Genomic DNA, 16,251 nt, shown 5'->3' on the forward strand with positions numbered 1-16,251 from the left:
TCCGAGCATCTCAAGGTCCTGACAAGAGTCTGGTTGCTGACAGGGTCTAAGAGGAATACTCCAGGGTCAGCTTAGAGCACAAAAGACTGAGTTTAACACCAAGAACTGAAAGGTATTCATTCTCACCAACCAAGGTGAATTCACTTGAAAGTGGAACCGACCGGCAAGAAGCATAAGAAAAGTATGGCGGGAAGGATGTGGCTCACAGAGATCCCCAGGTCCTTGAGAACACTGGATAATCTGCTCATTCACTTGCACACCGGCTGCCTGTGTTCACTGCATAGCACCTGCTCACTGCCAGGTGTGCTGAGACAGGTGCCCTGAGCCTGTGGAGGGTAAGGCACACCAACCCCTCCTCTCCTGAGATGAGGCATGAAGCAGGGGCTGACTTGGCCCTGAAAGCAATCAGTTACTCGTGGAAATCAGGACAGCTGCTGTACAGGAGATGTTTAGGTACACCATAGAAAGGGCTTAGTTCTGAGCCAAAAAGTCTGGAATGTTTTTTTTTTTTTAAATGATGAATAGGGGAAAAGGATAGGGGGTTATTCTTTGTGAATAAAACCATCTGCACAGGTATGGAAAAGCCCAAAGAAAGGAAAAGAAGCCCCTGAAGCTCAAAGAGGGAGACAAAGAGGCAAGAGGCAACAATACCATCAAATATCAGTTATGGCCAAGCAGTGACAATCAAAGATGTGGGTCTCAGAAGGGCTGAATGAGGCTGGAGTACAGTTATCCAGTCTAGAATGACTGGCAGAGACAGGTCTACAGAGGAATAGGCCCAAGGTTTTGGTTTATGTGGTCCTTCGTGTCTCCTTGTTTCTGTGTGTACTTTGTGTGTGTGTGTGTGCTCATGCATGCGTGTGCCTGCACGTACAATTGTGTGCATGCATGTGTGGAAGCCAAAGGAGAACTATGGATATCATTCCTTGGGCACTGCTCATTAGTTGGTGATGTGTATTGTAATTGTTTGAGGCAGGGTGTTACACTAGCTTGGGCTTGCCAAGTAAGCTAGGCTGGCCAGTGAGACTCAGGGATAGGGCTGCGTCCTCCTCTCTGCTGCTGGTAGTATAAGCGGACACTACCACATCCAACTTTTTTACATGATGCAAATTTTATGATTTTTTTTTTAAATACAGGTTCTGAATTATGTTGATTGCATCATCTCCCCAGCACCTCCTCCATAGTTCCTTAGCTTGGGTTACTGGAGGCCTCCTCACTACTTCTCTGCTTGAAATAATCCACTTTCAAAATTCTTTCCAGCAGGGGATCTCAAACCAGTTTCCTGCCTGCTTTAAAAGCCTGAGATGTACCCTTTTCCTCCAGAAGTATTACTCACTATAGCCAAAAGGAAAATAATGGCTGTCCATTGACAGATGAGTAGATGAATCACAAATTGGTCTATCCCCACCATGAACTATTGTTCATATCTAAAACCAAAGGATTTTATAAAAATGTGTCATATTCTTGGTGAACTTTAGAGACGGTATGCTACATGAAATACACAAATCATGAACATCCCATGTTTCCACAAATGTGAGGTCCTAGAGTAGAGAAAACCAGAATGAAGCAGAAGTGAGCACAGTTAGTGGGTATGGAGTATATACATGAGATAATAAAAATAGTTCTGGCACCAAACAGCAATAATGGTCAAATAGCACTGGGAATGACTTTAGTGTCACCGATCAGACTCTTAAAAATGGCTAGGATCATAATAGAAGACAAACCAGTAACTTGACAAAGGCACAAGCAAACCTGTTGGGCAGTTTCCACACAAACAGGAAAAGCCCAAGCTATGCGCCAGTCAGGCACTGCTGCACACACCGTCCCCACAGTGCCAATGTCACCTGGGTACTGCCTCTGGTTAGTGCTTACACAATGTTTAGCCTTTCTCTCAGACATTCCCTGCAGGGCCATGCCCCTTCACACTGTTACCTTCCCTTATCCTTGTCTGAGGATTCTTCTTAATTTTCCCTGATTCTTTAAAATATCTGCCCTAAGCGTGTGTGTCTCCTGCCCTGGAACCCACAGGTCTCCTGTGGACTTGGGTGTGTCTGACTTATCATGGCCCTCCAGCATCCAACACAGTTCGGCTGAACCAGCCGTATACTCCATACAAGCAGAACCCAGTCAGTGGCAGAACAGCTCCTGATGTAGACAAATTAGGTCATCTCTTCCTTCTTGTCACCATCAACATCACTGTACCTTCAGCAACAACAGAAGCCAGCAACAGCAACAGCGGTGGCATCTCCACTCAGCAGGCACCTCAGCCCACGAGATAAAGTCCCATGTACTGAGTTTTCTTCACTGACTAGGACATTTAACCCTAATATGGATCCCGAGAATTGAGGCACCCAGCCATGTAGAGTTTTCCACATTAGTGGAAAGAAGTCCGGAAGTCTTTTAGCCTCCTGGACCACACATGCCTGGGGTGACAGCCAGAGCCGGATCTATGACAGCATGAGGGATGAGAAAAGACTAACAACTGTGCCAGTTAGTCTCCAAAGTCATTGAGTAGTACTGAAAACAAGTCATGCCACTCACCATAAGCAGAGCCCTCTTGAAGAGCCGGAGCCTGGTAGCCCTGGTGATGAGAAGGTGGATGCTGGTCACATCAGCCCCACCACGGTCTGCTGCCAGTGTCACACGCTGAGGGTCCCCGCCAAATGCTCCAATGTGGGTCTGCACCCAGGTCAGAGCTGCCACCTGGTCCAGCAGCCCCCAGTTACCAGGCACCTCGTCAGAGCCTGCAAAAGGAGGGATGCCATTAGCCTATGTGTCCCAATAGCTTTAGATGTTATGAGCACAATGCTATGCCAGACACAAGACTCCCTGAGGGGCTTGTGCTCTTGTCCACCCAGGCCAGTGCCATAAACATACAAACAAAAGTGAGGACACTGAGAAGAACTTCGGCCTTGGAATCAAATACAATCTGCCTTATCTTTGAGCTTTGGGCTCACTGACCAGGAGACTGGAAACATCTCTGCTCTCTGAGCCATAGCTTTCTCATTTGTCAGTGGACAGGGAATGCAAAGGAGTGAGGCTCAGAGGCTATACACCTTCAGTTCCAGCCCAGTGAAGCCACATGAGGGCTCAGGCCCTACTACAGAGGCTAGATCAGACAAAAGAGAACAGTCTTTCTTATGCTTAATCTTCTGTGGCTTTAGAAGTGTGCCACTGAGACGATGCCTCTTTCCTATATCATAGAAATTACTAACCATTTGTTGAAGATATAGCACCATTTTTAACAAAATTATTGACACACATACACACAAAATAAGGAAAAGGTATACACCTCATTCGCTCTTTTCAGACATCACACTGTTGTTCAGTTGTTTTGTGTCATGATAATAAAGGCTCCCTTTTGCTCTATTCCACAGGTGGGTCTAGGAATAGATTATGAACTAGGCTTCACTCTAGTGTCATCACACACATCTTGTCTTTACTGACTCTGCCCTTGGAGACTGTCAGCTCGGCAGGTCTACCATCACTTAGTACAGTGGGTACTTCAGTGGGCAAGTTTCCAGGCTGGCTTAGTTGAGGTGAGAGGACCAACACTGAATGAGAGAGGTTCCACCCATGGGCTGGGGTCTTGAGCTGAGTGAAAAGGAGAAGATGGACAGAATACCAGTACTCACTTCCCTCTGTGTTCTGAGGGTGAGTAAAGTGTTATGAGCTGCCTTAAGGTCTTGCCATCATGATGGACTATACTCTCAAGATGTGAGACTGCGTCAGAGCAAACTCCAGCTTCCTTAAGGTGCTTTTGTGAAATATCTTATCACAGTAAAAAGAAAAATAAAAAACTTAGACTCCACAACTCCCATTGCCATCTTCATGCAAATATATATCCATAGCCCATGTCTCTCCTAAGCTCCACTCACAGTTCTGCATGAGACCTCACAGCTAATGAGCTATGACTGAGGGTATTCCATGTGGAACAAGAAAGTATCCGAAAGATCCCATAGTCCCAAATAGAAAACGTAGGAAAATCTTACATGCTGATTGCCTGACCCAGTATTTGCAAAGCTGAAGAGAACACCAGCTTGGAGCACATAAATAATACAAACTGCTCTTCCAGCTGTGGGGCCGTTCCATTCTCTCAAATGCTTTCCATGTTCTGGGCCTGGTAAAACCATTGGCAAACCCTGTCCTCACTGTGGTATTTTCTGGATTGCTCCTGAACTCTATTTGTCAAGATCAATGTGTTTGCTTCCTCTGGGCTTTTGGGAGTCCAGGAGAACAGGGTGCTGAGTGAGTAAGAATAAAGTCCGTGAGTCTAGGAAGAGATATCCACAGCCTGCATTGCCAGGAACAATGTGGAAGTGTTCCTGATGCTCACTGCATGTATGTCAGCCTCTGTGTGATGAGGATTAACAATGACGTTCCGAGGGCTTTCAGTTCCTGGTAAATAAGAACTGCGGTTCTTCAGTCAGACCTTTATCAAGCAAGGACAAATCTAACTTCCTCCAGTGCCAGGGACTGTGGCAGGAATTGCTGAAAGCAGGAAGCAGCCTTGGGCACAGTTCCCAACGTACACACTCTCCAGTGCGCACACTCCCTAAGGCACATACCTCCCACTGCCCATATTTCCAGTGCATGCATTTTCCAATGTACACACGCCTCAGTGTTCACACCTCCCAGGGCACACTCTCCCCACGCACACAAAGGCAGGGGATAGGCCACTGTGCTCTGAGGTATCTCGTTCAACCTTGGCGAGGAGGTAAAACTTTTGAGCATAAAAATTATATAGCTACAAGAAGCAAATGCAAGATTCAGTTGGAACTCAAATTGTAACTCACAATTAGAATTATCTTAAAGGTCAATCTAATTCCCTAAACATCTTTTGAAAAACTTAGGACAAGTACTAAAGAGCGCAGGTGCTCATTTACAGAACCCTTGCCCCATCATTGCTACCACATCAACTCTCCTGACTCTGTAAGTCCTCAAGGCTTGCCTCCTGATGGGTTAGCTCCAGCAGTGTCCTGTGCTGCTTAGCACATCTATGATGCTGCCTCATAAGGCTGTGGGGCAAAGCCAAAGTTGCCTTGCCCTCAGAATCCTGATCCAGAGCCACCTCCCTCAATCATGCTAATCCCTAAACATCTATGCATGCACACACATTCATGCACAAACACGCACACACACACACACACACACACACACACACACACACATGGCCCAGCCCCAGGAACCGATTACAACAGAAGGAGACCAACGCAAGCGGAGACTTTCTGGACATCATGTTGTTATTATGTTTGTGTTTTCTTTCCCTGATCTGACTCCACACTTCTAGGTGCCCAGCCCTCTGGACCAGACCACCCAATATATATCTACTTGTCCCTTTATTACATTAACAGCTCTCATCTATTCACCCAGTTTCTACAGAGGGCCCCAACAGGACCTAGTCTTGTTCATAGACTCCAGTGGGTAGTAGAAAGGCATGGGCCTAGATGAAATCCTGTTTCCTACACCTACCCTGAGCAGGGGCCCTGGGAAGACTACCTAGTGTCCATGCATTGTGATTCTCTCCACGTGTAAAATGAGGATGGTTGTAGAGCATGCTTCATTCAGTCCTGCTGGTGACTAAATTAATGAATGTAAAGGCAACAGGATTGCCTTCAAATAGGCACCACAGTTATATTTTATTCTAAAATAAAATCAAGTATGTTAAGGCCCAAGGAGCATCTCACTGAGGCTCCTAACAGGGCTAGCTTTATTTTCACAGCAGAAATGGCTGCTGTGAGGAGGTACTTATGGCAGGTACTGGTTAGAGAAGATATGAGACTCTCTAAGAGGCCCCGTGTACCTGGTGGCTGAGGTCACGTTAATGTGTGGTTACCATGACAGATGGTCTTCCATCTGGCTCCTGGTTCAGAGTACACCCGCTCTGTTCCTACACTACCAAGGAAGGGCTTGTAGGCCCATTGTCTACCCTGTCCTCATCCCTCTACCCCAGTACTCCAGGACCCTGGCTGAGTACTTTACCAGAAGAGAAAGTTATTGGATTCAGGGTGGAGGAAATGGCTTTCCCTTGCCTACCTCCAATCTTTCCTTCTCTGGACAGATCTGTGAGGAAGCAAAGTAAAATAGACACAGAAGCTCTGGAATGAGAGAGATATACTGGGGCCAGGGGTTAAATGAACAAAGCAAAAGGGACTTCCTGCCATGGTTAAATGACAGAAGAGGAACCCTGATGGACAAGGTGTTCAGAGTTTCTAGACCTCCAAAAAGCCACTGTAGTCTAAGGTTTTTATTTTTATTTTATTTTTGTTGCTGCTACCTGAGCAACAGAGAGCTAAGTTCAAGCTTAATCTGCCACTGTCTGTGAATGTTTGGCAAGGGCTTCAACCCCTCTGAGCCTTGATCTTTCCTCTGGAAAAGGGCATAGCAGGCAGGCCCCAATGCTGCGCAAGAACTGTGTGAGGGAATCCAGGCAGGATGTCTGCTAAAGAGAGGTCCTCTGAACTCTAACTGTCTCCCTCTTTATGATGATAGTTTTTTAGTCCCTCCCTGCCCCCCACAAACTATCATGTAGCACTGATGTAAGCCAGAAGGGCATGGGTGTTTTGGAAGTTTTGGTCGCTTTCCCTTGGATGCCTATACCAGAGGTCAAAATGAATTTGCCTGTCCAGAAGGGTATAAATTCTCAACAAGATTTTACTCCCCGAAATCCTAATTCCCCATCCCCCTCAGGACAGAGGACATATGGAAAGTCACTCTGCTGTCTAGAGAAGCCTTGAGCCAAAATTAGCTGTGTCTGGAAAGAGCTCTCCGGGGCCAGCTTCAGTCAGCTAAGCCCTGAATATCATTTAAAGCTCCAGAGAAACGGCTTTGTATGTGACTGGAAGACAGACAATCCAACAGGATTTTTTATTCTTTCTAAAATAAAAAGTTCAGAAGTGAATAATCCTCTACACTGTAGCAAATGTGCGCAATGCCCCGGTACCATCTACTGCCTTCACTTCTCACACTACCCAGCATCTGTCAGGGATGGAGAATGAAGAAGATTCCATTCATCCTCATGGCTCTCAGCTGAACCTATTGCTGCAAAGAAAACCTAAAACTGCCTTTCATTAGCATCTCCATCAGTTTTAGTATGCTTTACACTAACGACTGCCTTCAGTGTAAGCCATTGTAGTACTTGTTCTGAGGCCTTTAAGACCTCATACCACACGGTCCCCCTAGAACACCCCATCACCTACACTCTTTCTGGTTTTCTTGCTTTCCAACTGTCCATACCAGAACTCAGAGGAGATCCCTGGTGAGGCTCAGCCCCTATACTCAAGGACTTTAAAAACCTCTTGAATGCATCATATTTCTTAGCTTTGAAAGCAGAGCAAAACCATTCTTATTTTAGATAGGAGAGATCTAACACACTGGGAGAAAGAGAGGGTTGGTTTGTCTAAGGTGATGACAGCCAATATTGGCCTTATCTCTTCAGAGCCCAACCCTCTCCACTAGTGACCAACACTGCCCCTATCACAGAGGTATATATGTAGGTAGATAAGAGAATATAGAGGATGTTTGTGCTGGGTCAGGACTCTATCCTGTCTAAGCAGCTGGCAGTGGGGGTAGGACTAGAAGCACAAACAGATTCACAGTGAGGCTAGAAGAGTTCCTCTTTTAAACAAATTGTCTTAGTTATCTCTTACGTTGACATAAGGCTTATTTCCACGCCCATAACACTAGCAGCTCACCTGAACTCAGGAAGCCAAAGACCCCCAGTCTGTAGTTGGCAGTGACAACGATAAAGTTGCCAACTGCAGCCAGGATGGAGCCATCAATGGTCAGCTGTCCTCCACTGCCTTCCATCTCCATGGTATTGTGGAAGAACACCAGAACTGATGCATTGGGGACCTGAAGGGAATAGAGAGATAGGAGAGGTTGAAGTTGAGCTTGTGGGAGAGGCAACTGCCATTCATGAAACCAGACTGATTCCAAGCTCACGCTAGTCCTTTTGCTGGCTCTGCCTTGGTACACATTTAACTGAAAATTTCCCCTGTATTTGTACACTAATGCCTAAACCCACTGCTCAGAAAGTGATCATGCTTGGAGACCTGATTGTAGTCCTATATGTGAACTTTGATTGCATAGGAACACCGTCCTTTTAAGGGGAAGGAATTTGTATACAGGCATACACAAGGAAAAGACCCTTCCAGAAGGCACCAAGTGAGGGCCAAAAAGGTAGACAATGGGCAGGGGAAACTATCCCTGTGGCCTTTTGATCTTGGACTTCAAGCTTCTAGAATGTGATAAAAGAAAGTAAGTGTATATGGCTCAGGCTTCCTGATTCTGGAAGTCTGTGATAGCAGTCTGTGATAGCAGTCTGTGTACCCATTGTATGGGCAGTAAATTGAAGGTTCACAGAAGTAAGAACACTCTGCTAATATTTTACAATGAGCAGGGGTAGAATCAAGGCTCAGTACAGACCTGGATCTCTGCTTCTCCCAGTACTCTGGTTGGATCCTGGTCTATTTCAGAAGACTTCCTAGTCCTTGTGGCAACACAGTGACAAGTCCCAAATCCCAGGCCTGGTCTCTCCTCCATCATACTTGAGGCATTTACCTTGGTGACACTCGATACCAAGGACTCTACAGTGTGGGAGTGTGAATTCTTCAGGCAGGCTTTTTTTTTAGGCTAGTTCTGACTCTCAAGCTCATTGTCTCATGGACTGTGGAATAGGATAGGGTAAACCCTGTATGTTCCCCCTCCAAAGCTACTGTATAGCTCTACAGGCCAGGAAGAAAAGAGCCAGTTGGCTGTAATTATCCACTACTGATAACACAGAGGTTTCATTCAGCTTATGTGGTCATTTTAATACAAAGTAGTCACAGGCTAGGTCCTGTTCTTCAGGACCTGTCAATTGGGTGCCCAGGTCTCACATTGCTAAGATCAACTCCCTTTCCTAAATGCCTTGACAGGGCTATAACAATGGCCCAAGATCATCAGCCAAATACCCACAGGGTACTTGGGGGAAGCCCTGGATTCAGACTCAAGAAACAGGGCCCATTTTCTGCTCTGTCCAGTGGCTTGCATGTCCTTATATCAGCTAGTTCTTATTAGCTTCAAGATGTAAAATCCACTTGCATTTTATCATTTCGTTTTTGAGGTCATAAGTATAAACTTCTCTGTAATCTCCAGCCCCAGCTGGAATTATTCTCCTACCAAGTGACCTGGGAATGTCACAGACTGAGCCCCTGGCCCTCTCACCTGTGAGAGTGATAAAAGATCTCTGAGAGGTGCTGGGAGGCTTGCAGTCACTCTCCATACAGGCCACCACCTCCCCGGTTTGTCCCCTTTCCATCTTGTCAGTATCTTTGCTCAAATGGCCATCGTTCTTTTTCACTTCCAGCTGTGGTTCTACCATACCAGCTCTACTGCCATTCCCAAGGTTCCCCCTACTAGTCATTGTCCCATAAAGTGACAGACCAGGCATCTTCCTATGAAGAACTGCTTTAATTCTCACAATGAAATCAGATGCCATGCCACTTCTCTTCCCTCCCTCAAAGTTGCTACGTTGGGCTCATAGAACCTGGGTTGCTTTCACAAGGAGACTGAAGGGGTGGGAGCTGGAAGGAATGTTCTTTATAGGACTTGATTCAGCATGGTAGGTGTGTAGTGCAACCAGCTCTGGCAGAATGAAACCTTATCACTTCTTTCACTCAAGTCTCTGTAAGTCTGCACTGTGGGAAATGAGAGCCTTCATGCCTGTGCTCACTGAGGTCAGCAGGCTATGGCTAATTCAAGGTGCAGGTTACTCTCACAGCCAGTGAACCAGGAAGAAACAGAGTCAGCCATCACACCGAGTTTCCTGGGTGTTGATACCAGGTCCCTATACACCACATGTGTTCCTGTTTCCCTTTTCCTCTCAGGGATCATGGTCCTCCAACCATTCAGCCCTAAGATAGCAGTGGCTTCTTAAGCATGTGCAGGAAAACTTGTGGCCAATGTCATAGTCTAACACTTCATCTTCATACTTCTTACACAAGAGCCTTACTGGAAAGTTCTGAGGCCCCTCATTCATCTTGAGCCCTCCTAAAGGGAGCTCAGTGCCTCTAAGGATGATGCTGTAGGAGCACAGTCTCCATGGAGCACAAGGAAATGTAGAAACAATATTGCCCAAAGGGGTTATTTGCCAGACAACAAAGCAAGTGCCTCTAAACTCACCAGGTTCTCAGGAACAAACACGTTGAGATACAAGCAGTCTTCACTGATTTGGGGAGGTGTTGGTGTACGGGTACCTGGCTGCCAGCAGCTGGCCCTGCAGAATAAGGCATGGGAAAATTCAGAGAAATAGAAAAGGGACCCACCCCTTCCTCCTCCATACCCACCACTCATGGCCAGAAGCAAAGGCCTGGTTTTTCTGTAGTTCTGGAGCACTGATGAAGCTCCTGGTCATAGGTATGGCCAGAGAACAGAAGTAGAGCAGAGTAGCAGCATGTATATGACCTTCTCTAATCATTGGCCTGTGGGAAACCTTGCCACCCAGAGGTAAATGTTCTGCCCAGCGACCAAGGCCAAAGAAGGACACTGGAAGCCGGCAAGGACTGGGCCCATATTTACTGCAATGCACAGACTGCCCTCAGACAAGAGGATTGGCTGCCAGTTTGGGTATCTTCTTCTAAAAGAGTTCATCTGATACCCCTCTTAATGGTTACTCAATAATCATCTACACAAGACCATTGAACTCATCTCCCAAGAGTTTCCAAGCCCAGGCTTCAATGACTGAGCTCTCTAGTTACTGTCTACCCAAGATCTGGGTGTTCACCTACCTCTTCTGTCCCTTCAGTACATCCCAGTATAGGAAGGCTTTCTAATTAGTGCCTCTGGGTTTAAGGTTTCCTAATGGTAGAGTCAACTCAACTTCACTCTCCCACACCTTCCTTTGTTGTTCTACTAGGGTGCTCCTTGTCATCTTTCTCACAAAGCTTCATGAATCCCTTACTCATCCTATACTTCTAGAGATAGGTGACTGCTCATCAGGTAGAGAGTGGCCACAGAAGGCATGGAGAACACTGCTCCTGAGGACAGAGCCATGGGGACCAAGGAATGAATTCAGGTGGCAGAGGTACCTAGAGCCTACACTCCGCAGAGCTAAGCTACTTCTCTTACAACACTCTACAGTAGTATTCACCACGTGTCAACGTTTAACATGAAAAGTTTGATGAAGGGAAATGAGTGATGAGCTCTGAAAAGAAAGGGAAGGAGAAGGAAAACTTATATTTTTCTTTTCATTGGCTTATTCATCTTTCCCATCATGCTGCATTTCCAGTTCCATTAAGTTATATGTCTGGTCAGGCATGAAAATACATATGTAATCCCAAGTACTCAGGAAGCTGAGGTAGGAGGACCTCAAGTTTCAAAGCCAGCTTGGATCTACATAGTGAGGCTTATCTCAGAAAGAGAGGAGGAGAAAAAGATAGACAAGATGAGGAAAGAAGGTAAAGAAATGAAAAAAAAAAAGAGAGAAAACACCTTTAGAACATCAGATTGACTTTGAAGACCTCAAGACTGGTGTGATGCATGTGGCCATTTCAGGACTTGACCATGTGAACCTACTACAGATTCTCACACAGCTTGTATTGCTGTTTTTGGACAAAAATGCCGAAGGAGACTTTGGAAGAGCCACGCTGGTAAATGCAGCACCTCTTTGGCACAGGTTCCAGAATCACTGCCTGGAGCAAAACACACAGGCCTTTTACCAGCTGACCTACCTGTGAGCAAAGTAGCATGGATCCATTGAAACTGAGCACTTGTGTCAGCCCTAGCCTTATTTAATGGACTGCATTCTCATATCTTGATGTGACCAGAACCACTGGCTCTGCTATGATAGATTAGACCAGAATAGGCTTTCTTTGGGTATTCAGAAAAATGGTGCCATACCTTGGCTTGGTGGCATCCCAGGAGCCTGTCCAATTCAAGAGCTCTGGTGCCCGGAAACGGTTGTCTGTCAATGGTGGGGCAGCATATGGAACTCCAAGGAACTGGTATACCTGCTTCCAGGAAGTGCCCACCTTGATGACCTGGGACCTGCCCTGAAGCTGGCCAAAGGGTTCAATGTGTACAGAAGGTGTTTCATCAGAGTGGAGCAAAGGGGTTCCTGGTGAAAAGGCAAGGGCAGAGAGGTAGATGAAGACAATGAGAACTGGTATTCCAGATAGCTTTTGGGAAAAAAAATCTATCTATCTATCTATCTATCTATCTATCTATCTATCTATCTATTTATCTATCTATCTATCTATCAATAACCTTGCAGTTTGAGGGAGCTTGAAATATCAGTGATCATTCTCATTTATAGTTAAGAATTGGCCCAGGTTAGCATTCAATGTCAATGTCAATACCAACCGTGAGTAGTAATGGTAGAAGTGACTCCATGAGGCATGAAACACACGCAAAGGGCTCTTTGACTCCAGTTTGAACTGTTTCATATATTCTCCTCATGCTCCTGAAGAGCAAGTGTTAACCCAGGCCGACACACCATACCCCACACCTGAGGCCCAGAAAAGGAATAATTGACCCTACCAGGAGAGATGGTCCATCAACCAGGAGTGTGGCATAGAACCTATCCTCAAGCAAGACTCTTATTCTCTTCTTTCTCAGTTAGAAAGTCTGGATCATTCATATGAGAGTTAGATAAAGGAATTTATCCAGTCAGCTAGCACAGATTTGGGACAACAAGTGAGTCTGCCCACACTTTATTTTTAAAAGACCTCTAGAACATTTTCTTCTAGTCTTGTAACTAAAGGGTTTATAGTCCTAGGGTGGAAACAGGCTGTGATGGATGATTCTGGACTCAGCTCTTTTTTCTTCCTTATCCCAATCAGTCCTGTTTACACAAGTCAGATATTGTCAGGGCTCCCTATTTCTTTCTTTCTTTCTTTCTTTCTTTCTTTCTTTCTTTCTTTCTTTCTTTCTTTCTTTCTTTTTTTTGCTCTTAATTTTCATTAAAACTGAATATTCCTTTTTTCCTAAAAATCTAGCTATTGATGCTGTGATATTTTTTTTTATTTTTTTTAATTTTTTATTAATTACACTTTATTCATTTTGTATCCCCCCATAAGCCCCTCCCTCCTCCCCTCCTGATCCCGATCCCACCCTCCCTCCCCTTTCTGCATGCATGCCACTCCCCAAGTCCACTGATAAGGGAGGTTCTCCTCTCCTTTCTGATCTTAGTCTATCAGTTCTCATCAAAAGTGGCTGCATTGTCCTCTACCGTGGCCTGGTAAGGCTGCTCCCCCCTCAGGGGGAGGTGATCAAAGAGCAGGCCAGTTAGATTATGTCAGAGGCAGTCCCTCTTCCCATTACTATGTAACCCACTTGGACACTGAACTGCCATGGGCTACATCTGTGCAGGAGTTCTAGGTTATCTCCACGAATAGTCCTTGGTTGGAGTATGAGTCTGTGGGAAGTTCCCTGTGTTCAAATTATCTTGTTCTGTTGCTCTGCTTGTGGAGTTCCCGTCCCCTCTCTACTGGTCCAGGAAAGCCTATCACTTCAGGCCTCCTCTGCCAGGCCTTCCCTGCTGGGGTTCATGTCTCAAGTCTTGGTTTATAAGCTCATAGGTGGTACTGCTTAGCCCTGCTCAGTGTAGCAGAGGTTTTCCAATGCTATGCAGCAGACTGATTGATTCATTGGGGCCCGCTGGGGGCTACCCTATATTATTTCCTCTCCTGCTTCCCTTCCTCTTCATTTGTTGATTCAGTAAGCTTTAGTGAAACCCAGGCTCAGTGCCAAGTGGTCTTGAGATGTTTCCTCACAAGACGTAGGCCTTGCACAAAGAAAAGTATAAACACCAGAAAAAAAGATGTGGTGTGTGTGTGTGTGTGTGTGTGTGTGTGTGTGTGTGTGTGTGTGTAAGAAGCCTCTTGTTGTCCTACGGTAGGCTTGTTCTGTTCTGAGTTGACAGAAAACAAAGCCATTTCACTTTCTACATTGCTCACTCTATAAAAATGTGTCTATCATAATGGTGGCAAACAGAAGTACAAGAGAGAAGTCTGGCTGGTAGAAGCCTATCCACTCCTAAAGAACCATTGCTATATGCAGCGATTTTCAGCTGTAAGTGTTTCTTAACCTGAGGAGACATTAATCATGCTTAGGGACATTTTGAGTTGTCACTAGGTTATAGAGAGCTGTGACTAAAATCTAACTAGAGATTCTAAACATTCTATAGTAGATACAACAAAATACCCTACTCAATAAAAAATTTCATAGGAGATATGTCAAAAGATTACTAAGCTGAAAAACATCTGTGATACCTGTTGATGACCTGGCCACAAGGCTCAGAAGGGTGAAGCAGAACCCATAATGCCCCGGGAGCACATCTGATCCTCACATGATCGAATGGATGAATTTGACCAAAGCTTGTGGCATGTCTGACCCTGAAATTCCCTCATGTGAAACGGGAGTGGTAGAAGTTGGCAACACAATGATGTCAAAAAATGAATGGCAGTAGAGGGTATGTTTCAAGTCTAGTGCTTGGCTGATGGAAGACACTCTATATGTGGGTAGAGAGATGGAAGGAGGGAAAACAGATAAATAGATAGAAGGAGATTTGGGAAGATGGGTGGAAGATGGAAGATAGATGGATGGCCAAGCGAGTTGAAGGAATAAAGAAGGACAAACAGAAGCTAAAGGGAGGAGAAGACAGGTATGGAGAATGAATGGTTGGAGGATAAGTGATGAATGAGTGGGTAAATGAATAAGTAAGCAGGAAAGAATAAGTAAGAGCTATAGAAAAAGATTGAGAAAGGATGAGGGAGAGCAAGAGAGCAGAAGATGGATAGAGGGAAGAAGAAGAAGAAAAACTTCATTTTAAAACTACTGTAGTATGAAGTAGAAGCCCAAATAGAAACAGGAGGGAAACAGGCAGGTTTTTTTTTTCTAGTAGTGCCTAGAGTACAAATCATGACTGTATTCCCAAAAACCATAAATCAAGCGTCCAAAGCATTGCCTAGAACTGTGGCTGCTAAGATGGCTGACATTTCTTCTGCTTCATGGAAAGCAGAAATATGCCCTGGGCTGGACCTATGCTAGGGAAGGTGCAAGAGTGAAAAATACCAAGTCTGTAGACCTCAGCAGAGTTTCAAGCATGCTTCCCATGGGAGGCTATCTGGTGCTGCCTGCTCAGGCTGTCTGTCTGGGAAACCTATGGAACACACCAGATAGACAGCTTTCCCTCTGCACTCTGCAGACATAGTGGATTCTTCCAAATGCCGTGTGTTTAAACATGTGAGTGCCTTGGATAGGGAGAGTACTCTGTGTTTTGCAGGTGTAAATGTGCACACTCCTCCTCAGCACAAGAATATTCGCTACACTTCAGTCCTGAACTAACAGAGAAGCAACTAACTTGTTTCTTAAAACCCAACCTCAAAATTAGGGGCATTTCTCCTCAGAACTCCCACATAGATTAGCTGCACTCTTGATTGAATATACCATTAAAAATCTACTCATCTCAACTCTATAATATCAATGTCCAGAGAGAAGGTAAGCCCAAGGATCTAGGAGCTTACCAGGACTGGGAGACACTCATAGTCTGAAGGCTGAAGAAAGGACTAAAGGGATGACTGGCATGGAGAAAGGACTAAAGGGATGACTGTGCTGGAACAGGCAGGGACATCCCAGTCACTCCCGGCTTTGTCAATAATGTTTGAGACTGAGGAACACAATCATGTGTACTGCCTTGATGTATACTATTGTTCTTATCCTACAAAGGCAGTTGACTATCTGTAATAATAATAATAATAATAATAATAATAATAATAATAATAATATGTAGCTATGAAGCCTATTCTATTTTTTATATGACCCTTTCTAGAGAAAATGTGTGTCACTGCTCCAGGAGACAGGATGGCAGGTACAGCCAACACCACAACAGCCATTCACTTCCTTGGTGTGTTGAATTGGACAGCGCTTCCCACAGTCTCTGGCTATTGCTTCCTGGATCACAGCTCTTTGTGGGTTTTCTCAGTGATAGATTTATATGCATCTCTCCTCTTGATTGTGTCAGTGCCTGGCATGCACTGAATGATCCATGAATATTTTTATATGTAGTGCTGGGGATAGAACCCAGGGCCTGTGCATGCTAGGTAAACACCCTACTACTAAGCTATAGCTATAGTCCTGAGTGAATTTAAACTCAACTGAGCTGAGAATAGTTCATTCTGAGCAGTTATGATCTGTTTATTAGGCAGCATGTGCCTGGGGCAGAGGGTGACCGTGGGAGACAGATCTGTCTCTAGGTTCCCACCCTTCTGC

The 16,251-nt window shown here is 45.2% G+C and overlaps 1 protein-coding gene across 2 annotated transcripts in view; it reads right to left on the minus strand.

Moving 5' to 3' along the window:
- Positions 1-16,251, minus strand: part of Tg (thyroglobulin) — a 185,109-nt gene that overhangs the window by 80,615 nt on the left and 88,243 nt on the right. For both annotated transcript variants that reach the window (XM_055626695.1, XM_055626696.1), the window contains 4 exons: positions 11,881-12,097; positions 10,165-10,258; positions 7,695-7,854; positions 2,542-2,744 (listed from right to left, as the gene is read on the minus strand). In XM_055626695.1, coding sequence (XP_055482670.1) covers positions 2,542-2,744; positions 7,695-7,854; positions 10,165-10,258; positions 11,881-12,097 — 674 coding nt within the window. The remainder of the gene's footprint in view (positions 1-2,541; positions 2,745-7,694; positions 7,855-10,164; positions 10,259-11,880; positions 12,098-16,251) is intronic.

The sequence above is a fragment of the Psammomys obesus genome, unplaced genomic scaffold (assembly GCF_907164565.1).
Source record: "Psammomys obesus unplaced genomic scaffold, mPsaObe1.curated_primary_1811, whole genome shotgun sequence".
NCBI lineage: Eukaryota > Metazoa > Chordata > Mammalia > Rodentia > Muridae > Psammomys > Psammomys obesus.